This window comes from Oncorhynchus nerka, linkage group LG27, assembly GCF_034236695.1.
Source record: "Oncorhynchus nerka isolate Pitt River linkage group LG27, Oner_Uvic_2.0, whole genome shotgun sequence".
Taxonomy (NCBI): domain Eukaryota; kingdom Metazoa; phylum Chordata; class Actinopteri; order Salmoniformes; family Salmonidae; genus Oncorhynchus; species Oncorhynchus nerka.
Window position 1 is genome coordinate 21,668,355 of NC_088422.1, and position 27,153 is coordinate 21,695,507.

General features: G+C 41.8%; 1 protein-coding gene across 4 annotated transcripts; it reads right to left on the reverse strand.

Moving 5' to 3' along the window:
* cep78 (centrosomal protein 78) lies at positions 1–26,928 on the reverse strand. Of its 4 annotated transcripts, none has more exons than XM_029637307.2 (16): positions 26,843–26,928; positions 18,836–19,101; positions 18,569–18,738; positions 18,412–18,484; positions 18,219–18,322; positions 7,197–7,371; positions 6,935–7,048; positions 6,686–6,750; positions 6,445–6,550; positions 5,626–5,734; positions 5,411–5,453; positions 5,144–5,278; positions 4,844–4,921; positions 1,442–1,611; positions 1,078–1,195; positions 1–880 (listed from the first exon to the last, which is right to left on the reverse strand). In XM_029637307.2, exons 2-16 carry the CDS (start codon positions 19,092–19,094, stop codon positions 347–349), a joined length of 2,253 nt encoding a protein of 750 aa, XP_029493167.1. In that variant the 5' UTR covers positions 19,095–19,101; positions 26,843–26,928; the 3' UTR covers positions 1–346. The 4 variants fall into 4 exon arrangements, with proteins under 4 accessions (XP_029493167.1, XP_029493165.1, XP_064867523.1 ...); XM_029637305.2 differs by having other exon boundaries at positions 1,060–1,195; XM_065011451.1 differs by lacking the exon at positions 26,843–26,928 and adding an exon at positions 23,218–24,928 and having other exon boundaries at positions 1,060–1,195.
* Between the last annotated feature and the right edge of the window lie 225 nt (positions 26,929–27,153).

Sequence of the window (27,153 nt, forward strand, 5' to 3'; positions counted from 1 at the left end):
TAAACTTTTTTAAACAAAGTTTATTGTAGAAAATATATACATATATTTACAAACAGTATAAAAAAAGTCAGTTTTTAAAAAATAACTAAAAAGCCCAAAAAGTATTAATCTAACAAAAGGCTCAAATCACATTTAAGATTAGGCATCATTAGCACAATAACATTTTAATAGTACTCCAATTTGGCACCAATGGCACAAGGTAAACACGGATATAACATGAAAAAAAAAAAAAATGTAAACACTCAACAAGGGGCAGAGTTGTGGGTTCAGAACCCATCATCAGACTCACCACCCATGCTCCCTAGAGAGCAGATTTGTTCCAACATCTCAAACTCTGAATAGAGTTTCACCTCTGAGCTCCTGACCCTACCCTGCCCTCTCCAGAAGCCTTTGACCCCAATGACCCAACAGATTCCAAATGCTCACTCATGTCACTCAGACTGGACCTTACAGAGCTGTTACTATGGAAGCTGTTGCTGTGGATGGAGCTGTAGGAGCAGTTGCTGTAATTAAAACTGTAACCATGTGAGCCTTTACCGTTACTTTGGTGAGAGAAATTACGACCACGGGAACCTTTGCCATAGGAACCGCTACCCTGAGAGTCATTGCTAAGGGAGCCTTTGGCATAGGAGTCATTTCCATGGGAGCCGTTGCTATGGATACTGTTCTCAGTCCCTGACACCTGTCGCCCTTCCGGTTGTGAGGGCGAGGGATCCTTCTGCTGATTCTCTCCACCAGATTTCGCCACACTGGCTAACTCACTAGCAGGGACGGGGGGCACTTCCTGTGGGTCACCCTCTGACCCTCTGAGGGTGGCTGGAGCTCCGGGGGTGAATCCGTTGGGCTGGCCCTCTGACGGAGCATTGGGGCCGTCGCCTCCCTGGAAAGACAACCCAGAGAATGAGATTGAATAGGACCCAAGCTACTGACAGATATTCACCACCGACACTCAGAATCTACACTGCTTAACACTTGAATATCTACCAAAGAAACACCATCCCTGACGACAATCTTAGTACATAAATACTGTACACCACCCATACCGCACAGACTATTTACAGAAGGTGCCGCATCAACCTTATCTCCCGTGTCCTGGTCCCCTGCCCCAACAAGAGGCTGTCCAACACTGGAGGACAGCTGGGGTGGGCCAAAGTCAGACTGGTCAATCCCTGCCATGGAGGCCAACTGGCCCAGTCTGAGAGACATAGCAGAGCATAGGGTATGTGTTAGAATACACAGGATAAACACTGGAGAAGCAGGATAATCATTACACAACAAGTAACGTCCCCTCACATCTAAACCCCCAAGCCTAGAAGTAAGTCTCAATATTTGTCCCATTGAGGTGAAACTCCACACATTCAAAGAAAAACTGTCCATTTCTTTCTTTACCGAGGAACTTTGTGAACCCACCAATATATATTTTGCTAGTCACAAGGCTTACCCAGCATCCTTGAGCAGGTCCAGGAAGGCGTGGAACTTGCCGAAGGAGCTCTCGATGCTGTCCAGAACCGCATCGTCCTCCAGAACACTGGAGGGGCCAGTAGCAGGAGCATGCAGTGCCTCCGACAGGGAGAAGTTGATACTGCGCAGCCGAGCGTTCTCCAACTCATACTGAACAGACAGAGCAGTTGATCGACAATTAAAACACACACACGATAAGAATAAAAAAGGGGCATAGGTTACATACAGTACCAGTCAAAAGTTGGGACACACCTACTCATTCAAGGGTTTCTTTATTTTTTATATGTTCTACATTGTAAAATAATAGAAGACATCACAACTATGAAATAACACATATGCAATCATGTAGTAACCAAGGCAAAGTAACCACCCTTTGCCTTGATGACAGCTTTGCACACTCTTGACATTCTCTCAACCAGCTTCATGAGGAATGCTGTTCCAACAGTCTTGAAGGAGTTCCCAAATACACTACTGTTCAAAAGTTTGGGGTCGCTTAGAAATCCATGAAAACATTCATGAAATGAGTTGCAAAATTAATAGGAAATATAGTCAAGACAAGGTTATAAATAATGATTTTTTAAAGCACCCCCAGACCATCACATTGCCTCCACCATGCTTGACATGGCGTCAAGCACTCCATCTTTTCATTTTTTCTGCGTCTCACGAATGTTCTTCGTAATCCGAACACCTAAAACTTAGATTTGTCTGTCCAGTGTCTGTGTTCTTTTGCCCATCTTAATCTTTTCTTTTTATTGGCCAGTCTGAGATGTTTTTTTTTTTTTGCAACTCTGCCTAGAAGGTCAGCATCCCGGAGTCGCCTCTTCACTGTTGACGTTGAGACTGGTGTTTTGCAGGTACTATTTAATGAAGCTGCCAGTTGAGGAATTGTGAGGCGTCCGTTTCTCAAACTAGACACTCTAATGTACTTGTCCTCTTGCTCAGTTGTGCACCGGGGCCTCCCACTCCTCTTTCTATTCTGGTTATAGCCAGTTTGTGCTGTTTTGTGAAGGGAGTAGTACACAGCGTTGTATGAAATCTTCAGTTTCTTGGCAATTTCTCGCATGGAATAGCCTTCGTTTCTCAGAACAAGAATAGACTGACGAGTTTCAGAAAAAAGTTATTTGTTTCTGGCCATTTTGAGCCTGTAAATGAACCCACAAATGCAGATGCTCCAGATTCTCAAGTAGTCTAAAGAAGGCCAGTTTTATTGCTTATTTAATCAGACAACAGTTTTCAGCTGTGCTAACATAATTGCAAAAGGGTTTTCTAATAGCCTTTTAAAATTATAAACTTGGATTAACTAACACAACGTGCCATTGGAACACAGGAGTGATGGTTGCTGATAATGGGCCTCTGAAGAACCTTTGTAGATATTCCATAAAATAAAAAAAATCTGCCGTTTCCAGCAACAAGGGTCATTTACAACATTTACAATGTCTACACTGTATTTCGGATCAATTTGATGTTATTTTAATGGACAAAAAAAAAAGCTTTTCTTTTAAAACAAGGACATTTCTAAGTGACCCCAAACTTTTGAACGTTAGTGTATGCTGATCACTTGTTGGCTGCTTTTCCTTCACTCTGCAGTCCAACTCATCCAAAACCATCTCAATTGGGTTGAGGTTGGGTGATTGTGGAGGCCAGGTCATCTGATGCAGCACTCCATCACCCTCCTTCTTGGTCAAATGGCCCTTACACAGCCTGGAGGTGTGATTTGGGTCATTGTCCTGTTGAAAAACAAATGATATTCCACTAATCGCTAACCAGATGGGATGGCGTATCGCTGAAAAATGCTGTGGTAGCCATGGTGGTTAAGTATGCCTTGAAATCTAAAGAAATTCCCGACAGTGTCACCAGCAAAGCAACCCTACACCATCACACCTCCTCCTCCATGCTTCACTGTGGGAACCAGACATGCAAAGGTCATCCCGTTCACCTACTCTGCATCTCAAAGAAACGGCGGTTGGAACCAAACATATCAAATTTGGACTCAGACCAAAAGGGCAGATTTCCACCGGTCTAATGTCCATTGCTCGTGTTTCTTGGCCCAAGCAAGTCTCTTCTTCATATTGGTGTCCTTTAGTAGTGGTTTCTTTATAGCAATTCGACCTTGAAGGTCTGATTAACTCAGTCTCCTCTGAACAGTTGATGTTGAGATGGATCGGTTACTTATTTGGGCTGCAATTTCTGAAGCTGGTAACTAATGAACTTATCCTTTGCAGCAGAGTTAACTCTGGGTCTTCCTTTCCTGTGGCGGTCCTCATTAGAGCCAGTTTCAACATAGCGCTTGGTTTTTGCAACTGTACTTGAAGAAACATTCAGTTCTTAAAATGTTCCGCAATGACTGACCTTCATGTCTGAAAGTAATGATGGACTGTAGTTCCTCTTGTCTTATTTGAGCTGCTCTTGCCATAAATCACTAAAGCTGGAGACTCTTCCTTCCCTCACTAACTTTAAGCACCAGCTGTCAGAGCAGCTCACAGATCACTGCGCCTGTACATAGCTCATCTGTAAATAGCCCATCCAATCTACCTCATCCCCATACTGTATTTATTTTTTCATCTTGCTCCTTTGCACCCCAGTATTTCTACTTGCACAGTCATCTTCTGCACATTCTACCATTCCAGTGTTTAATTGCTATACTGTAATTACTTCGCCACCATGGCCTATTTATTGCCTTACCTCTCTTATCCTACCTCATTTGCACATGTTGTATATAGATTTTTCTACTGTATTATTGATTGTATGTTTGTTTATTCCATCCACTCTGTGTTGTTGTGTGTCGAACTGCTTTGCTTTATCTTGGCCAGATCGCAGTTGCAAATGAGAACTTGTTCTCAACTAGCCTACCTGGTTCAATAAAATGTGAAAAAAATAAAGACTTGGTCTTTTACCAAATAGGGCTATCTTCTGTTAACCACCCCTACCTTGTCACAACACAACTGATTGGCTCAAACGCATTAAGGAAAGAAATTTGACAAATGTACTTTTAACAAGGCACACCTGTTAATTGAAATGCATTCCAGGTGACTACCTCATAAAGCTAGTTGAGAGAATGCCAAGAGTGTGCAAAGCTGTCATCAAGGCAAAGGGTGGCTACTTTTAAGAATCTCAAATATAAAATAAATTTTGAATTGTTTAACAATTTTGTATTTACTACATGATTCCATATGTTATTTCATAGATTGGATGTCTTCACTATTATTCTACAATGTATAAAATAGTACAAATAAAGAAAAATTGTTGAATGAGTAGTGTCCAAACCTTTGACTGGTACTGTACATGTATGCAAGTTATACCATCTTCTCACAAAAATGGTAGAATATTGTATACTCTGCATTTTAGTCTTACTAGTACAAAAGGTTGGGATGACAGTCCGTACCTCCATGAGACGAGTGTCTGCCTTCACTCTGGCCCTCCTTTCCTCTGCTAGTCTGAGCCGACACTCCTCCAGCTCCACCTGTAGGAAAAACAGGAGAACTGCACTCCATCACTGTCAAATCAAAACACCCGTGTCGGTATGTCTGCCTGCCCGTCAGTCAGTCAGTCAGTCAGTGGGAGAGCAAACCTGCCTGGTGTTTGTGGGGCTTGTCAATCAGGATGCACCTCAGTTTGAAGTAATCCATTCAAAATGCCACACTAAGTACAGTATGTGCACTGTCTGCTACCATATGGGCTTTACCTGTACACGTCTGTACTGTCTGACAGTGATCCTCTCATGAAGACTAATTGGTGACAGACTTTTTGTCTCAACCGCTTCCTCCTCTCCCTCCTCCTCTGACTCAGTCTCCATTGTCACCTTGACAGTGGCAGCGCCCTGAAGAAGACCATATATTAGACATCAACAGAACATATGACCACAACACAGGTCAGGCACATAGGGATTACATGTGGCCAGAAAGTGTCAGAATTAGTCTCTAACAGTGTGTTAGATAAATGGATTGCTTACCTCAAAGCTCTGCTCTGCCACTGTATTACCTGGAGGAAGTCCTCTGTCAAGATAGGAGGACATGAAAGGACATGAAAAGAAGAGGATATTCAACCACTCATGGAGGACAATGGAAGTTTATTTTAGTCTTTATTATTGAAATTAAGATAAATAAAGGCATTTCATCTTGTAGGAGGAAGATTCCTGTAGTCATTCTCCTCGACGACTGCCCTTACCTCTGTCGTCCAGCACGTTCTGCAGTGCGCCATGGGATACACCTGCTGGAGCAGGGGTGTGGCTGCTGGGCAACAACTGGACTCCGCCTACCGGCCAACCTGCGAGGACCTGGGGCAGAACCATATATGGTCAACACCAGCAGGAAATGATATGAGGTCGGCAGTTGAAAATAATGTGATTATTAATAGAACATCACAGGGTTCATTCGTATGGTAACTACATAGGGAAGTTTAATCTCAACACGATATGAAAGTCGATACGTCACACACGTCAAACAAAGCATTACGTACACTGGTAGCAAGCAAAGAGAGAGGATGCCGTAGCGAACTAACTAGAAATAAGTGAATTGTTTAATTCCACAGTTAGCCAGAGTTAGTTACATGTATTTACTGTTGGTTAACTACCGCTATTAGACTTTTAGATACCGGGCAACCATTATGCTACTTCCTAGCTCCAGAAAGGATGTGGTGGCTCTAGTTACATTTACCCATTCAAAACATATCCACTGTTATAGTGTATAGTACCACAGGGTGACTGTGTGTTTGGAGGCTTAGTATTGAGAGGCTGATGGCTAAGGGAGAGTTAACAGTGACCTGGATTGTGTTCATTATGGAATGCAACCGGAAACAAAATAAATGTTTCCTATTGGACAAGTCTAGGTGGGCCCTCTATATTTCAGTCCATTGTTTTCCGTTTGGAGCCTATAATGAACACGACTGTGGGCACATTTCTGCATCACTGGGGGGGGGGCAAAGGTCAAAGAGAGAATGCATTGGAAACAAATATCTACTCCCTTGAGAGTAGATGATCAAAAGTACCTATCCTAAATGTTGCTTTTCCTCTAGCTGTATTTCCCAGTATTCTTCTCTTAAGGATTGGAGGTTTCTGTGAGTCTTTGAGGGCTGGGGGCTTGATCCAGGAGTACTACAACATAAAACACGGAGCACATACTACTGAGAAACCACCATCATCAACCCCAAGACACATCTTCACACATGTATAATACAGTATGTATGTATGTTTAATAGCCAGATAGGCCAGGAGAAAATGTATCCCTACCTGAGAGGATTGACCATTAGCGTTCATGAGAACTCTTTCGATCACGGACTTCATCAGGTCGTTGTCTGTGCGAGGAGGAGAGGAGTAAGAACAACTCATGTTAGGCCTATAACAAACTCTCAAAGGAAAAAACTGCAAAACGAGTAGATATGATCATTCTGAGATGTCTACTTCCAAAATATACCCTTTTGACAGGTGCCATGAGTAAAACAATCCCATCCAATCAGAGCAGTGTCAGTTGGAACTTACCCACCAAGGGGTTCCTCCTAATATCCAGGACACAGAGAGTAGAGTTGGACTTTAGAGCCTCCAGCAGAGACCGTGTCCCATCGTTGGACAAACCACACTTCTGCAGATCCAAGGCTAGGAAAACAATGAAAAAAACTACAGTTAATAGCACTATTAACAAAGAAGTTTTGATATAGTGTTCCTTAATATACACAACCCTGGATTCGAGCCCAAGGAAACTTGACTTGAAAGTGGGTCAATGAGACTGAACATGTCCTCTGACCTTTGACCCAGAGGTCCTCAGCCAGTTCCTGTGCGAGGGCGGCCGCCCCTCTGTCTCCCACCAGGGTGTTGCAGTTGAGAGTGACCCGGCGGAGGCCTCCCATGCCCTCGAATTCAGGCCTCCTGTACCTCAGAGATTCGGCCCAGGCTGCACTGTGCCTCCGCATTGCCTGATGCTGCAATGCAGGGGAGAGGTCAGTCAACTGGAGGTCAGACACACAACCCCAAACAACAAGGATGCACGATTCTGCCCAATTGTTGAATGTGTAATGACTTCAATACAGATCTTCTCTGAGTATGTCATACTGACCATGCCCACTAGAGGGAAACAGAGCTCACTGTAATGACAGTCACAGATGGCACACATACTCATTCCATTTATCAATTGTGTGTCAAGGCTTAAAACAGATCTCTTCACAGTCATCTACACTGACTGAAGTGGATTTAACAAGTGACATCAATAAGTGATCGTAGCTTTCACCTGGATTTACCTGGTCGGTCATGGGAAAAGCAAGTGTTCTTAATGTTTTGTATACTCAGAGTATATAAACCTTGGATTGGGATTGCTAGCCATTGTGTGGCTTTGAAGCCACCGGTTGGACATATTGGTGCTTCCCAGTAGGAGCGGTCCTCCATAGGAATTAATGGAATTCTACAGTATTTCAATTAAAATAATTAAAATAAAAAAATTACATGTAATACTTTTGTTATAGTGGGGACAGGAACCTTAGTTCTCAAAAAAAATATATTTTAAGGAAAATGTGTGTATGTACAGTACCAGTCCAAAGTTTGGACACACCTAATCATTCAAGGGTTTTTCTTTATTTGTACTATTTACTACATTATAGAATAATATTGAAGACATCAAAACTATGAAATAACACATATGGAATCATGTAGTAAGCAAAGTCACCCTTTGCCTCGATGACAGCTTTGCACATTCTAGGCATTCTCTCAACCAGCTTCATGTGGTAGTCACCTGGAATGCATTAAAATTAGCAGGTGTGCCTTGTTAAAAGTACATTTGTGGAATTTCTTTCCTTCTTAATGCGTTTGAGGCCATCAGTTGTGTTGTGACAAGGTAGGGATGGTATACAGAAGATGGTCTTTTAGCAAATAGACTAAGTCCATATTAAGGCAAGAACAGCTCAAATAAGCAAAGAAAAACGACAGTCCATCATTACTTTGAGACATCAGTCAATGCGGAACATTTCAAGAACTTTGAATGTTTCTTCAAATGCAGTCGAAAAAGAATAATGGTTCTGGAGATGGCTGCCCTTTTACGTGCTCCTAACCAACTGTGCTATTTCGGTGGCTTTTTCACGTTGTTTGTAACTGTTTTTGTACATAATGTTGCAGCTACCGTCTCTTAAGACCGAAAATAACTTCTGGACATCAGAACAGCGATTACTCACCTCAACAAAGATTTTTTCTTTAACAAGTCCGACGTGAAGGAAATACTGCTTTCTCTGGAACAGGCCAAAATCCCCATAATTTGCGTGAAGGAAAGACGGAGAAAAAGGGGGCGGCGGTCGGGCTGCCTTCTGAGAATTCATAGGCGAGTGAGTAAGCCCCCACTGTCATCTGTTCTATTGGCCAACGTGCAATAATTGGAAACAAGAGGGGGAAAAAACAATAGACCACCTTTACTCCACACACAGAGACTCATACAAAGCTCTCCCTCGCCCTCCATTTGGCAAATCTGACCATAATTCTATCCTCCTGATTCCTTCTTACAAGCAAAAACTAAAGCAGGAAATACTAGTAACTCGCTCAATACGGAAGTGGTCAGATGATGAGGATGCTAGGCTACAGAACTGTTTTGCTAGCACAGACTGGAATATGTTCCGGGATTCATCTAATGGCATTGAGGAGTATACCACATCAGTCACTGGCTTCATCAATAAGTGCATAGACAAAGTCATCCCCACAGTGACCGTACGTACATATCCCAACCAGAAGCCATGGATTACAGGCAACATTCGCATCGAGCTAAAGGCAAGAGCTTACTAACATCAAGGCGGTGGCCCGTTCCTGTAGGTTCATGCTCTACAACATCCGCAGAGTACGACCCTGCCTCACACAGGAAGCGGCGCAGGTCCTAATCCAGGCACTTGTCATCTCCCGTCTGGATTACTGCAACTCGCTGTTGGCTGGGCTCCCTGCCTGTGCCATTAAACCCCTACAACTCATCCAGAACGCCGCAGCCCGTCTGGTGTTCAACCTTCCCAAGTTCTCTCACGTCACCCCGCGCCTCCGCTCTCTCCACTGGCTTCCAGTTGAAGCTCGCATCCGCTACAAGACCATGGTGCTTGCCTACGGAGCTGTGAGGGGAACGGCACCTCAGTACCTCCAGGCTCTGATCAGGCCCTACACCCAAACAAGGGCACTGCGTTCATCCACCTCTGGCCTGCTCGCCTCCCTACCACTGAGGAAGTACAGTTCCCGCTCAGCCCAGTCAAAACTGTTCGCTGCTCTGGCCCCCCAATGGTGGAACAAACTCCCTCACGACGCCAGGACAGCGGAGTCAATCACCACCTTCCGGAGACACCTGAAACCCCACCTCTTTAAGGAATACCTAGGATAGGATAAAGTAATCCTTCTCACCCCCCTTAAAAGATTTAGATGCACTATTGTAAAGTGGCTGCTCCACTGGATGTCATAAGGTGAATGCACCAATTTGTAAGTCGCTCTGGATAAGAGCGTCTGCTAAATGACTTAAATGTAATGTAAATGTCTTTCAAGGAGAGGGACACTAATCCCGACGCTTATAAGAAATCCCGATACGCCCTCAGACGAACCATCAAACAGGCAAAGTATCAATACAGGATTAAGATCGAATCCTACTACACCCGCTCTGACGCTCGGCGGATGTGGCAGGGCTTGAAAACTATTATGGACTACAAAGGGAAACAAAGCTGCTAGCTGCCCAGTGACGCAAGCCTACCAGACAAGCTAAATGCATTTTATGCCCGCTTCGAGGCAAGCAAAAATGAAGCATGCATGAGAGCATCAGCTGTTACGGACGACTGTGTGATAACGCTCTCGGTAGCAGATGTGAGCAAGACCTTTAAACATGTCAACATTCACAAAGCAGCAGGGCCAGACGGATTACCAGGACTGGGACTCAAAGCATGCGCTGACCAACTGGAAAGTGTATTCACTGACATTTTCAACCTCTCCCTGATGGAGTCTGTAATACCTACATGTATCAAGCAGACCACCATAGTCCCTGTGCCCAAGGGAGCGAAGTTACCGCCCCGTAGCACTCGCTTCGGTAGCCATGAAGTACTTTGAAAGGCTGGTCATGGCTCACATCAACAGCATCCTCCCAGATACCCTAGACCCACTCCAATTCATATACCGCCAAACAGATCCACAGATGATGTAATCTCTACTGCACTCTACACTGCCCTTTCCCACCTGGACAAAAGAAACACCCATGTGAGAATTCTGTTCGACGACAGCTCAGCATTCAACACCATAGTGCCCACGAAGCTCATCCCTAAGCTAAGGACACTGGGACTAAACCCCTCCCTCTGCAACTGGATCATGGACTTCCTGATGGGCCGCCCCCAGTTAGTAAAGGTAGGCATGTTTTCCACGCTGATCCTCAACACTGGGGCCCCTCAGGGGTGTGTGCTTAGTCCCCTACTGTACTCCCTGTTCACCTACAACTGCATGGCCAAATACGACTCCAACACCATCATAAAGTTTGCTGATGACACAACAGTGGTAGGCCTGATCACAGACAACGATGAGAGAGCCTATATGGAGGTCAGAGACCTGCCAGTATAGTGCCAGGACAACAACCTCTCCCTCAATGTGAGCAAAACAAAAGGAGCGGATCAAGGACTACAGGAAAAAGGCGGGCCGAACAGGCCCCCATTAACATAGATGGGGCTGTAGTGAGGCGGGTAGAGAGTTCCAAGGTCCTTGATGTCCACATCACCAACAAACTATCATGGTCCAAACACACCAAGATAGTTGTGAAGAGGGCACGACAGGAGACTGAAATGGGTCCTCAGATCCTCAAAAGGTTTTACAGCAGCACCATTGAGAGCATCCTGGTTGCATCACCGCCTGGTATGGCAACTGCTCGGCATCTGACCGTAAGGCGCGATAGAGGGTAGTGCGTACGGCCCAGTACATCACTGGGGCCAAGCTTCCTGCCATCCAAGACCTATATACTAGGCATGGTCACTGTTGGTTAAGTGCTTATAAGCAAGCATTTCACGGTAAGGAATACACCGATTGTATTCGGCGCATGTGAAAAATAAAGTTTGATTTGAAAAACCATCAAGCACTATGGTGAAACTGACTCATGAGGACCGCCACAGGAAAGGAAGACCCAGAGTTCTCTGCTGCAGAGGATGAGTTCATTAGAGTTACCAGCCTCAGAAAATTGCAGCCCAAATAAATGCTTCAGAGTTCAAGGAACAGACACATCTCAAAATCAACTGTTCAGAGGAGACTGTGTGAATCAGGCCTTCATTGTCGAACTGCTGCAAAGAAACCATTAATAAAAGGAGACCAATAAGAAGAGACTTGCTTGGGCCAAGAAACAAGAGCAATGAACATTGGTGGAAATTTGTTCTTTGGTCTGATGAGTCCAAATTTGAGATTTTTGGTTCCAACCACCATGTCTTTGTGAGATGCAGAGTAGGTGAACAGATGATCTTCGCAAGTCTGGTTCCCACCGTGAAGCATGGAGGAGATGTGATGGTGCTTTGCTGGTGACACTGATTTATTTAGAATTCAAGGCACACTTAACCAGCATGGCTACCACAGCATTCTGCAGCGATACACCATCCCATCTGGTTTGCACTTAGTGGGACTATCATTTGTTTTTCAACAGGACAATGACCCAAAACACAAGAGCTATTTGACCAAGGAGAGTGATGGAGTACTGCATCAGATGACCTGGCCTCCACAATCACCCGACCTCAACCCAATTGAGATGGTTTGGGATGAGTTGGACCGCAGAGTGAAGGAACAGCATATGCTCAGCATATGTGGGAACCCTTCAAGACGGTTGGAAAAGCGTTCCAGGTGAAGCTGGTTGAGAGAATGCCAAGAGTGAGCAAAGCTGTCATCGAGGCAAAGGGTGGCTATTTGAAGAATTTCAAATACAAAATATATTTAGATTTGTTTAACACTTTTTGGTTATTACAAGATTCCATGTGTTATTTCATAGATTTGATGCCTTCACTATTATTCAACCATGTAGAAAATAGTAAAAAATAAAGAAAAATGTACGTACACTACCGTTCACTTAGAAATGTCCTTATTGTTGAAAGAAAAGCAAAAAAAAATTGTCCATTAAAATAACATCAAATTGATCAGAAATACAGTGTAGAGTCATTTACAACATTAACTATTGTAGCTGGAAACGGCAGATTTTTTATGGAATTTCTACATAGGCGTACAGAGGCCCATTATCAGGAACCATCACACCTGTGTTCCAATAGCACGTTGTGTTAGCTAATCCAAGTATCATTTCAAAAAGGCTAATTGATCATTAGAAACCCTTTTGCAATTATGTTAGCACAGCTGAAAACTGTTGTGCTCATTAAAGAAGCATTACATCTGGCCTTCTTTAGACTAGTTGAGTATCTGGAGCATCAGCATTTGTGGGTTCGATTACAGGCTCAAAATGGCCAGAAACAAAGCACTTTCTTCTGAAACTTGAAGGCCATTCCATGCAAGAAATTGCCACTACTCCCTTCACAGAACAGCACAAACTGGCCCTAACGAGAATAGAAAGAGGAGTGGGAGGCAACGGTGCATAACTCAGCAAGAGTACAAGTACATTAGTGTCTAGTTTGAGAAACAGATGCCTCGTAAATCCTCAACTGGCAGCTTCATTAAATAGTACCTGCAAAACACCAGTCTCAACGTCAACAGTGAAGAGGCAACTCCGGGATGCTGACCTTCTAGGCAAAGTTGCAAAGAAAAAGCCATATCTCAGACTGGCCAATAAAAATAAAAGATTAAGATGGGCAAAAGAACACAGACACTGGACAGACAAATCTAAGTTTGAGGTGTTCAGATCACGAAGAACATTCGTGAAACGCAGAAAAAATGAAAATATGCTGGAGGAGTGCTTGACGCCATCTGTCAAGCATGGTGGAGGCAATGTGATGTTCTGGGGGTGCTAAAGTTGGAAATTTGTACAGGGTAAAATAGCCTTCCTTCTTCAAGACCCATCAGTCCATTTTGCAACGCCATGCCATACCCTGTGGCCGCCGCTTAATTGGAGCCAATTTCCTCCTACAACAGGACATTGACCCAAAGCACAGCTCCAAACTATGCAATAACTACTTAGGGAAGAAGCAGTAAGCTGGTATTCTGTCTATAATGGAGTGGCCAGCACAGATACCCGATGTCAACCTTATTGAGCTGTTGTGGAAGAAGCTTGACCGTATGGTAAAGTAAGAAGTGCCCATCAAGCCAATCCAACTTGTGGGAAGTGCTTCAGGAAGCATGGGGGGAAATTTCTTCAGATTACCTCAACAAATTGACAAATAGATTGCCAAAGGTCTGCAAGACTGCAATTGCAGCAAATGGACGATTCTTTGACGAAAGCAAAGTTTGAAGGACACAATTATTATTTCAATTAAAAATCATTATTTATAACCTTGTCTTGACTATATTTCCTATTCATTTTGCAACTCATTGCATGTATGTTTTCATGGAAAAGGACATTTGTGACCCCAAACTTTTGAACAGTAGTTTATAACTTCGCAAAAAAAGTAACATCCTCACTGTCAACTGCGTTTTTTCCCCAGAAAACTTAACATGTATAAATATTTGTATAAACATAACACGATTCATCAACTGAGACATAAACTGAACAAGTTCCACAGACATGTGACTAACAGAAATGGAATGTGTCCCTGAACAAAGGGGGGGGTCAAAATAAAAAATAACAGTCAGTATCTGGTGTGGCCACCAGCTGCATTTAGTACTGCAGTACATCTCTTCCTCATGGACTGCACCAGATTTGCCAGTTCTTGCTGTGAGATGTTACCCCACTCTTCCACCAAGGCACCTGCAAGTTCCCAGACATTTCTGGGGGAGGTCCAACAGGTCCCAGACATGCTGAATGGGATTGAGATCCAGGCTCGTCGCTGGCCATGGCAGAACACTGACATTCCTGTCTTGCAGGAAATCACGCACAGAATGAGCAGTATGGCTGGTGGCATGCTGGAGGGTCATGTCAGGATGAGCCTGCAGGAAGGGTACCACATGAGGAGGATGTCTTCCCTGTAACGCACAGCATTGAGATTGCCTGCCATGACAAGCTCAGTCCCATGATGCTGTGACACACCACCCCAGACCATGACAGACCCTCCACCTCCAAATTGATCCCGCTCCAGAGCACGGGTCTCGGTGTAATGCTCATTCCTTCGACGATAAGTGCGAATCCGACCATCACCCCTGGTGAGACACAACTGCAACACGTCAGTGAAGAGCAATTTTTGCCAGTCCTGTCTGGTCCAGTGACGGTGGGTTTGTGCCCATAGGCAACGTTGTTGCCGGTGATGTCTGGTGAGGACCTGCCTTACAACAAGCCTACAAGCCCAGCCTCTCTCAGCCTATTGCAGACAGTAGGAGCACTGATGGAGGAATTGTGCGTTCCTGGTGTAACTCGGGCAGTTGTTGTTGCCATCCTGTACCTGTCCCGCAGGTGTGATGTTCGGATGTACTGATCCTGTGCAGGTGTTGTTCCACGTGGTCTGCCACTGCGAGGACGATCAGCTGTCCGCCCTGTCTCTCTGTAGTCTCACAGTACGGACATGGCAATTTATTGCCCTGGCCACAGCTGCAGTCCTCATGCCTCCTTGCAGCATGCCTAAGGAACGTTCATGCAGATGAGCAGGGACCCTGGGCATCTATCTTTTGGTGTTTTTCAGAGTCAGTAGAAAGGCCTCTTTAGTGTCCTAAGTTTTCATAACTGTGACCTTAATTGCCTACTGTCTGTAAGCTGTTAGTGTCTTAATGACCATTCCACAGGTGCATGTTCATTAATTGTTTATGGTTCATTGAAAAAGCGTGGGAAACAGTGTTAAGATCTGTGAAGTTATTTGCGGGGTCCTGAAAAAGGTACGTTTCTTTTTTTGCTGAGTTCACACAATTTTTTATATGTAGTGCCTTTGGAAAGTATTAAAATCCTTTTTCCACATTTTTTGTTAGGTTACAGCCTTATTCTAAAATGTACTAAATAGTTTTTTTTAACCCTCATCAAATCGACACACAATACTCCATAATGACAATGTTTGCATTGTTTGCAATGTTTGCAATGTTTAGAATTATTTTCTAATTTATATATTTTTTTAAAACTGAAATATCACATTGACAAGTATTCAGACCCTTTACTCAGTACTATGTTGAAACACCTTTGGCAGCGATTACAGCCTTTTGTCTTCTTGGGCATGACGCTACAAGCTTGGCACACCTGTATTTGGGGAGTTTCTACCATTCTTCTCTGCAGATCCTCTCAAGCTCTGTAAGGTTGGATGGGGTGCGTTGCTGCACAGCTATTTTCAGGTCTCTCCAGAGATGTTCGATCGGGCTCTGGCTGGGCCACTCAAGGACATTCAGACACTTGTCCCGAAGCCACTCCTGCATTGTCTTGGCTGTGTGCTTAGGGTCGTTGTCCTGTTGGAAGGTGAACCTTCGCCACAGTCTGAGGTCCTGAGCGCTCTGAAGCAGGTTTTCATCAAGGATGTCTCTGTACTTTGCTCCGCTTATCTTTGCCTCGATCCTGACTAGTCTCCCAGTCCCTGCTGCTGAAAAACATCCCCATAGCATGATGCTGCTACCACCATGCTTCACTGTAGGGAAGCATGGCAATTAAGTCAAGCAGTTCAATCTTGATTTCATCAGACCAGAGAATCTTGTTTCTCATGGTCTGAGAATTTTTAGGTGCCTTTTGGCAAACTCCAAGCAGGCTGTCATGTGCCTTTTACTGAGGAGTGGCTTCCGTCTGGCCACTCTACCATAAAGCCTGATTAGTGGAGTGCTGCAGAGATGGTTGTCCTTCTGGAAGGTTCTCCCATCTCCACAGAGAAACTCTAGAGCTCTGTCAGAGTGACCATTTGGGTTCTTGTTCACCTTCCTGGAAGAGTCTTGGTGGTTCCAAACTTGTTCCATTTAAGAATGATGGAGGACCACTGTGTTCTTGGGGACCTTCAATGCTGCAGAAAGGCTTTGGTACCCTTCCCCAGATCTGTGCCTCGACACAATCCTGTCTCGGAGCTCTACAAACAATTCCTTTGACCTCATGGTTTGGTTTTTGCTCTGACATGCAGTCAACTGTGGGACCTTATATAAAACTGGTGTATGCCTTTCCAAATTATGTCCAATCAATTTAATTTACCACAGGTGGACTCCAATCAAAACTGTTTTTTTTCTCCGTCATTATGGGGTATTTTGTGTAGATTGCTGAGAATTTTTATTTATTTAATCAATTTTAGAATAAGGCTGTAACGTAACAACATTTTGAAAAAGTCAAGTGGTCTGAATACTTTCCGTGTGAGCTAAAAGTATTGGGACAATGACATTTGTTGTCGTTTTGGCTCTGTACTCCAGCACTTTGAAATTAAAATGATACAATGCCAATGAGGTTCAAGTGCAGGCTGTTAGCTTTAATTTGAGGGTATTTACATCCACAGCGGGTGAAACTTGTGTCTGTAACTTTCTCACTCATCATTATTCACAATTCATTCAGGACTATCTGTTATCATGGTAGCATCCACATTAACGTAGAAGTGTTTAGAGACATAGACTAAATAAACTTTTGACTACTTTAATACACAAGTGAATTTGCCCCAATACTTTTGGTCCCCTAAAATGGGTGGACTATGTAAAAAATAAAGTGCTCTAATTTCTAAACAGCTCACCCAATGTGTATGTAAATACCCTTAAATTAAAGCTGACAGTCTACCATTTAACCTCAAGTCATTGTATTATTCCAAAGTGCTGGAGTAGAGCCAAATCAACAAAAAATGTGTCACTGGCACAATAAAGTACAACAATTTCTAAGATTTTACTGAGTTAAGGGTCATATAAGGAAATCAGTCAATTGAAATAAATGAGCCTCTAATCTATGGATTTCACATGACTGGGAATACAGATATGCATCTGTTGGTAACAGATACCTTAAAAAAAAAAAAAAAATTAAAAGAGAAAGGGCATCAGGATCTTGTCAGCGTATCGCTGTGCATTCAAATTGCCATCGATAAAATACAATTGTGTTCATTGTCCATAGCTTATGCCCATACCATAACCCCACCACAGGGCACTCTGTTCACAACAGCAAACCACTCGCCCACAAGACGCCATACATGTGGTCTGCGGTTGTGAGGCTGGTTGGATGTACTGCTAAATTCTCTAAAATGACGTTGGAGGCAGCTTATGGTAGGAGAAATTAACATTCAATTCTCTGGCAACATCCCTGCAGTCACCATGCCAATTGCACGGTCCCTCAAAACTTGAGAAATCTGTGGCATTGAGTTGTGTGACACATTTTAAAGTGGCCTTTTATTGTCCCCAGCACAAGGTGCACCTGTGTAATGATTATGCTGTTTAATCAGCTTCTTGATATGCCACCCCTGTCAGGTGGATGGATTATCTTGGCAAAGGAGAAATACACACCAGTAAGGATTTTAGAGAAATAAGCTTTTGGTGCATATGGAACATTTCTGGGATCTTTTATTTCAGGTCATGAAACATGGGACCAACACTTTACATGTTGCGTTTATATTTTTATTTAGATCTCATAATATAATTTAAAAGTAGGCAGCACGGTGTCTGTAATAGAATAAACATGGAAAAACTAATGTAGACATTAATAAATGCATTTCTACAGCCAAAATATTTTTTACAAACAGTGGGGAGTGCCAAGATGGAGGCACAGTGGCTTCAACACAGCGCCTCCTATCAGTCATCTAGTGTATATATAAATATTTGCAAAGGAAGGGTTGGTAAGACCAAGCTCATAACAGAGGTCCAGTACCTTGATGATGTTGGCCATATGCTCCGCTCCTCTCCAGGTCAGATTGCAGCCTGTGAAATCCACTGTCTTTATAGATGGAGAGTACTTCACACTCTGGCAGATAGCTGAACATTAGAAAACACCAAATCAGACAAAAAAGATCATGGTCATAACTTGCACACAAGAACACATTTTCCCACTACGTCTCACTCACCTTCTAACCCCTCGTCTGCTATAGGACAATGAGCCAAAGAGAGATTTTCCAAAGAGACACTTTTGGCTAAACCCTGGAATAACAACAAACTAGCATTAGTGGGTGCCTTGCAGAACCTTAAGTTGGTTCAGGTGAATCTGCCTCTGCAACTTGCTACCTTGGTAAGAGTGATAAGGTCTCTCTCTCTAAATGGAAGACCATGGAGTTGGAGGGTCTTGAGGTTTGGTGAAGCTGTCAGACACTCCCTGAGTGCTTTACACAGTTTGAACGTCATCTCCTTGGAGCGGATGGCTGGAATCTTCTTCCTATTGCCAGCCCTGTACCTTTCTGAGAAAGGTAATGAGAAGAGACCGTACAAGGAATAAGGATAGGTTATAAAGCAAGGGGCTCCTACTTCAAGTTGTTTAGCCAACTTGATGTTTACCTGGCTCTCCGATGCCGAGACCACTTTGGTAGCAGCTTCTGACTGCAACATGTTGTAGCTGTTTATTGATGGTCAGAGAGTTGAGTATGGGTGTCCAGTCTGTCAGTTTGAGCCGATCCCCATTAAAGTCAAGCATCCCTTGACTCAGGTTTGCCTTGACTGCTGGCAATGGGACTGAGTCCTGCATAGCGCATGCATAATCATAATATGCCTCGAAGTCTTGGGTACCTCTGCGCCGAATTTGGACTGTGTCCAACATTTCCAATCTAGTGGCAGAAAAAACAGAGTTAACTTAAAGGACGCAATATGGAGGTTTAGGAACTTGTCTGCGTCAAATTGTGGCTTGAATGTTTATTTAATATCATATAAATAATATTAATACATTTTATTTAATGAAAGTAGCTATATAAATCCTTAGTTTTAGGCAAACATAGCTAATACGTTTGCTAATGCCTAGTCTGATTAATCAGGCTTTAATACACAATAAATGGGTATATATAGCCTTATACTAATGCCTGAAAAATATTGTAAGATGTTCCTTATAAGCCTGAATGTTGAGTAAAATTATATTTAAACTTAATCTACCGGTTGTCTGTGCGGTTTGTCCATCAGCTGCTTGAAATTTGAGACAAAATATCCACAGGAAAGTATTGTTTACTCAACTTTTTAGAGAGCTGGTAGGTATATGGTTCAGTTCAGCACAGGGGTAAAGTTAGTTTTATATTGGATATTCGGTTTGCTCCTCAATAGCGTTGAATCAACCATACCATGACATAGCCCTTGATCATGACTAGGGTTGCACATTTTGGGGACTATTCAGAGGTGGAAACTTTCCGTGGGAATTAACAGGAATATATATGGGAATTGAATGAAATATATGCAAATTAAAATTAATACCATTTTAATGTAGATGTTTTTTGCATTGGATATATTTATATATATATATATATATATATATATATATATATACCATATATACATCATATGGAGACCGAAACATAAACCTTTTACCTTATTATAAGTAGACATAATTGCAAATTATTAAATCCTTCCAATAAAAAAATAAAAAACATAATTTAGTTACAAATTGAACTTTAATTAAATGAGTTGACTCTTCACATGGAATGATTTCACTCAACAACAAAAAGGAATATTGAATGATCCATCACATCTTCCCAAAAACATTTTCAACATACATCTGTAAAATGAGTCTACAAACTAAAGCTTTGGTTGTCTTCCTCTCAGGCTTCCATGTCTTCTCCTTGGACCTCCTCAATGTCCACCTCTTGAACATCAGACTGAGGCCTCATCTTCACTGTCACTTTCCAACCTTGTTGAGGATGGCTCGTTGTCAGGCTCAAAAAGCCTAAAATTTGCCCGGATGGACACCAATTTTTCAACCCTTGTATTGGTCAGCCTGTTGCGTGCTTTGGTGTGTGTGTTCCCAAACAAGGACCAGTTGCACTCTGAGGCAACTGATGTTGGTGGGATTTGGAGGATGATTGAGGCAATGGGAAAGAGCCTCAGATCCACAAAGTCCCTTCCACCAGGTGGCTGATGAGATATGTTGGCACAACTGCCATATTGCATCTCCATCACAAAGCCCTTGCTTGGAAGTGTAGTTCGCCAGACTGCAAAGAACCTTTCCCTCATCCAGGCCAAGGTGGCATGACATGGTAGTGATGACACCATAGGCCTTGTTGATCAGGATGCTCTTGCCAGCATACTTGGGGTCCAACATGGATGGGCTTCAGGCAGAAGTATTCACACTTTTTGATGTATTTCAGAACTGCAGTTTCCTCTGCTTGGAGCAACAGTGAAGTGGGCAGGGCAGTACGTATTTCTCCTCTTACATCTGCAAGCAGAGTCTGAACATCAGACAGGATGGCATTGTCTCCCTCAATCCGTGCAATGGCTACTGCTATAGGTTTCAGGAGTTTCAGGCTGCTTACCACTCTCTCCCAAGACTCTCTTACCACTCTCTTTGTAAGATACATGTTTCATCTTAAAACATGTATGGAAACAGGTGAATTAACACTACTCAGTTAGCAGGCTCAAGCAAGCTAAAACACACATGGTAGCAAGAACTAACTAGCAGAAATTGTTAAGTTAGAAATTATTTAAACACACTTTGCTGTAGGCTACTAATTACAAGTTAACAAAACAATGATGTATGTCACATAAAATATAGTCACCCCACCCAGCATTGTAATCAAGACTTACCAGTAAGCATGTAGTCCCTGTCTCAGACAGTGTAGTAATGTGATGGAAGAGTGCACTGCACATGTGATGGTAGCACGCACTGTGCATGCAGAGGGTTGCAATTCCATTGAATTGGGGATAGTTTAACCAAAATATGCCACCAGACCTAGAATTGCCTTATTTTAATCCCACAAAAAAAGGTTCACTGTTATAAGCTAACTCTTTTGATGAATTTAAACAGAATTCCAGGGCTTAACTTCCCTTGGTAAATGTCTGCAAAAATTCTGGACATTTCCTGGGAAATTTCCGACCCTCTGCAACCCTTATCATGACTCTCAGTTCCATTATATTACAAATACTGTAAGAGTCATCGGACGAAGGCGTTTTCTGTAGGGGGGGTGGTAAGAGCCGCAACGCTCAGTCTGAACATTAACACGCAATCGCTTACGGTACGGTTTTGGAAGCACAAGGACCTAATCTTTAATATAATAATAATAAGAGTTCGTGTTCCCACATGGTCATATTGCAGGGCTTTATGGAAACCAGACGGAAGACAGAGTGGACTGACTACCTGTACTAATTAGCATTATGCGTCTCAGAACACCTGTGTATGAACGGAGGATAGACGCAACAAACAAGTTGTCACTGAAAAATACTGTCGGCTGCAACTGTCTTAAAACCGTGTACAGGAAATATGTATTTTGCATTTGTGAAATTCTTTTGATGCGATATGAAAGCAGAGGGATTTCTGTTTCTAGAACCGTACCGCAAATGATAATCAATTCACTTTTAGGTGGAGTAGTTGGCTGTTTTGGCTTCCAGAGCCAATTCGCCCTTTAAAACAGAACATGTAAGGTCCTTGGTCTAAGGAGTAATGTTAAGCTTCTTTAGTCCAATATTATGCTAGCCATGATAATTAGGAGGGTGGATAACAATTGACACTGTGTGAATTTAATGTTTTTTTTTCAGATTTCAATCTTCAAAAAAAAAAAAAAGTGTGGATTGTTCTCCATCCTCCCCTTGATTGAGAATATACCATTTTCATTGTCATGGAATGCTTGGTTCAATAGCTATTGATGAGAAAGACCCGAATATCCAATATAAAATTAACTGAACCATATACCAGCTCTCTAAAAAACATTGGGTAAACAATACTTTCCTGTGGATATTTTGTATAAAATTTTGAGCAGTTGAAGGTAGAGGTCGACCGATTATAATTTTTCAACGCCGATGCCGATAATTGGAGGCCCAAAAACCCCGATACCGATTAATCGGCAGATTTATTTTTTGTTGTTGTAATAATGACAATTACAACAATACTGAATGAACACTTACTTTAACTCAATATAATACATCAATAAAAATCAATTTAGCCTCAAATAAATAAGGAAACTTAGTTATAACATAATAACACGCAGAAATACGAGCCTTAGGTCATTAATATGGTCGAATCCGGAAACTATCATTACGAAAACAAAACGTTTATTATTTCAGTGAAATACGGAACCATTCCGTATTTTATCTAATGGGTGACATCCCTAAGTCTAAATATTGCTGTTACATTGTACAACCTTCAATGTTATGTCATAATGAGCCAGGCGGCCCAAACCGTTGCATATACCCTAACTCTGCATGCAATGAACGCAAGAGAAGTGACAATTTCACAAGGTTAATATTGCCTGCTAACCTGGATTTCTTTTAGCTAAATATGCAGGTTTAAAAATATATACTTCTGTGTATTTATTTTAAGAAAGGCATTGATGTTTATGGCTAGGTACAGTCGTGCAACGATTGTGCTTTTTTCGCAAATGCGCTTTTGTTAAATCATCCCCCGGTTTGGCGAAGTTGGCTGTCTTTGTTAGGAAGAAATAGTCTTCACACAGTTCGCAACGAGCCAGGCGGCCCAAACTGCTGCATATACCCTGACTCTGTTGCAAGAGAAGTAACACAATTTACCCAGTTAAAATAAATTCATGTTAGCAGGCAATATTAACTAAATATGCAGGTTTAAAAATATATACTTGTGTATTGATTTTAAGAAAGGCAATTGATGTTTATGGTTAGGTACACATTGGAGTAACGACTGTCCTTTAATATCATCAACATTGTGTAGTTAACTAGTGATTATGATTGATTGATTGTTTTTTATAAGATAAGTTTAATGCTAGCTAGCAACTTACCTTGGCTTCTTACTGCATTCGCGTAACAGGCAGGCTCCTCGTGGAGTGCAATGAGAGGCAGGTGATTAGAACGTTGGACTAGTTGGCAAGATAGGTGGCAAGATTGAATGCCCGAGCTGACAAGGTAAAAATCTGTCGTTCTGCCCCTGAACAAGGCAGTTAACCCACCGTTCCTAGGCTGTCATTGAAAATAAGAATGTGTTCTTAACTTCTTGGTGACAGGGGGGCAGTATTGAGTAGCTTGGATGAATAAGGTGCCCAGAGTAAACTGCCTGCTACTTTGTTCCAGATGCTAATATATGCATATTATTAGTATTGGATAGAAAACACTCTGAAGTTTCTAAAACTGTTTGAATGATGCCTGTGAGTATAACAGAACTCATATGGCAGGCGAAAACCCGAGACAAATCCAACCAGGAAGTGGGAAATCTGAGGTTTGTAGTTTCATTTAAGTGATTGCCTATCCAATATGCTGTGTCTATGGGGGCAGATTGCACTTCCCAAGGCCTCCAGGAGATGTCAACAGTCTTTAGAAAGTTGTTTGAGGCTTCTATTGTGGAAGGGGCCGAATAAGAGCTGTTTCAACAAGTGGACTAGGCTGTGGCCAATCAGTTGTTTACTGCGCGGCCACGCAGGTGCGCCGTTCCTTCTTTTTCCTCTGTAATGAATACGCTATTGTCCGGTTGGAATATTATTGAAGATTTATTATAAAAAGTCCCTAAGGATTGATTGTAAACATCGTTTGACATGTTTCTACAAACTGTAATGGAACTCTTGACTTTTCGTCTGGATTTTGCACTCGCGCATTGTGCCTTTGGAATAGTGAATTAAATGCGCGAACAAAACGGAGGTATTTGTACATAAATATGGACGTAATCGAACAAAACAAACCTTTATTGTGGAAGTGGGAGTCCTGGGAGTGCATTCCGACGAAGATCAGCAAAGGTAAGTGAAGATTTATAATGCTATTTATGAGTTTTGTTGACTACATAACTTGGCAGGTAACTGTATGGCTTGCTTTTGTGGCTGAACACTGTTCTCAGATGATTGAATATTGTGCTTTTGCCGTAAAGCTTTTTTGAAATCTGACACAGCGGTTGCATTAAGAACAAGTTTATCTTTAATTCTATGTAAAAACATGTATCTTTCGTCAAAGGTTAGTGATTCATTTTATCTATATTTCTGCTTTTTGTGACACCTCTCTTTGGTTGGAAAATGGCTGAATGCTTTATGTGACTAGTTGCTGACCTAACATAATGATATGCTCTGCTTTCGACGAAAGGCCTTTTTGGACACTGTGGTTGGATTAACGAGAAGTGTATCTTTAAAATGGTGTAAAATACTAGTGTGGTTGAGGAATTTTAATTATGAGATTTGTTGTTTTGAATTTGGCACCCTGCACTTTCACTGGCTGTTGGCGAGGTGGGACGCTAGGGTCCCAAACGATCCCAGATAGGTTAACTGACTTGCCAAGTTACATAAAGGTGTAAATCGGACAAATCGGTGTCCACATTTTTTTTTTTATGTTATGAAAACTTGAAATCGGCCCTAATTAAAATCGGCCATTCCGATTAATCGGTCGACCTCTAGTTGAAGGACAACCCACACAGAAAACCGGAAGAGTAAGTTTATATTTAATTTTATTCAACATTCTGCCTTGGAAGGACATTTTAGTAGCACTAAAAACTAAAAGAGAATTGCTACTTTATTTAACAACTTTATAAAGATAAAGAATTTTATAAGGTGGAGCACATTAAGAAATGGTTGGTGCTTAAGTAAATTAATGTCAAGAACATTAGCCTACTGGTAAAAAATATACAATTAAAATGTTTAAAAAATAAATTATTATTTTGATTATATATATTATTGTTTATTTACCAGTGCTATTGTTCAAGGATACAATTTTTGAAATGTAAGAAAAGTCACTGTATTTTTGTTGTGTTGCACAAACAAATTGCACTGTAAAGGAAAAACAATCGATTGTGTATCCATAAAACTAGGGTCCAGTCTACTCACTAGAGTCCGTAGAAAACAAATCAGATGAGTTAGAAAGTGTTGCTAGACTTTTACTGTGGCCAAACAGCTTAAAATGGGGTGCCTGGACACTATACAGTACAAATATAGCACTGTACAGAAAAAAAACAATTATTTGTGCCGATGTTAAGTATGTGGGGAGTACTTAGTAGGGTTTGTACAATCTATATATGGTGTCCTTTCATGGGGCTCTGATTAATACAGTGTTGCTGGCCTTTTACTACACCCATTGCCATGGCCACAATGCAAATCACAGTATAGGCATTGCATACTGACTTAGAGAGAGAAAAATATATCATTTGTGCCAATATAAAAGTGGGGTGGGGAGTAATCAGCAGGGTCTGTAGAATCTGTATATGGTGTCATTTCATGGGGCATCTATATATGGTTAAACTATATGATATTTCACTGTCTGCTTTTGTATTTAATCTAGATCATGCATTCTATTGTACTAGGTACTAATTCATAGATTTTCAGGTGTTTTCTTGCTTGATCAAGTGACATATGCAATTATTCTTGAAATAGAAGCCATGTGTGTGCGCCAACGACTTACACGGATGATGGCATGATGGCAAAACGTTTGTGTTTTATTTTCATTTATGCACTCTTGCACTGTGATTTTTTGGGAACCATGATGTTTTAGTAAACATCTTTATTTTGCATTCAAGCCTCAGTTTTGGATTTATTCCTTTTTTTCTACAGTGTGCAGTCTCCATCTCTTCCAGCATCTATATAGGGTGTCATTTCATGTACACACAATCTATTGTTTTTCCTTCACAGTGCTATATTTGTACAGTATAGTGTTCAGGCACCCTATTTTAAGCTGTTTGACCACAGTAAAAGTCCAGCAACAATCTGTATTATTCAGAACCCCATGAAATTACACCATATATAGATTCTACAGAACCTACTGAGTACTCCCCACCACACTTTTACACCAGCACCCAGAATAGTTTTTGCTCTATAAACCAATAGGTATTCCATATACAGTGATTCGCATTGGGGGCATTTAATTGACCTTTGAAAATGTTTTAAAACCCAAATTTAATGCAAATGTCACTTAAATATGAACAAATGTGAATCATTGTTCATGTGTAGACAATTATGTTTCATATATAATGAATACAGGTTATTGGCATCTTTCTACAATTACCTGGGGCCTTGTATTGTGACTTTTTTAATGTTGCTGATGTAGCTATAGCTAATTAACTTGCAAGTGGGGTAACTGGCTAATAATAACTATTTAGCTAGTTAGTAAAAAAATGTAAATAAATCAACCTTGGCTAGCAACACATTGTAGAGTACAAAAGTTGGTGGTAGCTGACTACGTTAACGTTAAAACACTGATAGCATTTGGGAATAAGCTTCAGATGGATGAGATGCCATCCAACGTTCCTACTAGTCGCTAGCCATGACAGCTTGCTAATGCTAGCTAACGTTAGTTAGCTGCAGAGTACATAGTGAACAGTTAGCCAGCTATGGCCCCAGTTAAACCACAAACTATCATTAATAAGCATACATTCACTTTCAATTGTTAATGTCTTATGATTGTAAAGCTAGCTACCAAGATACACAACATGCAACCGCTCACCTGTCAGTTGCTCTAGGAGTTATTGTTTCCTTGGTTTCCTAACCGCGCCAACAGTCAAAACTGTGCAAACCCACCTCTGTTCCGCCAGCAAGAATAACGGCTATGGTACATAAGCAACACATAGCAAGAATAAACCCGTGACCTCGGCGATTTTCTTTCGAAATAAAAGTCCCGCAAAGAAGATGGTAAAAAATAATTAAAAATGGTCGAAATTCGTAACATTTTATGTTGAAATGTTAGCAGACTTAGAATGTTGTTTAACAATATGAAAAAATGAATACAGTTAATCGCTTTTATAGCACAAATTATAT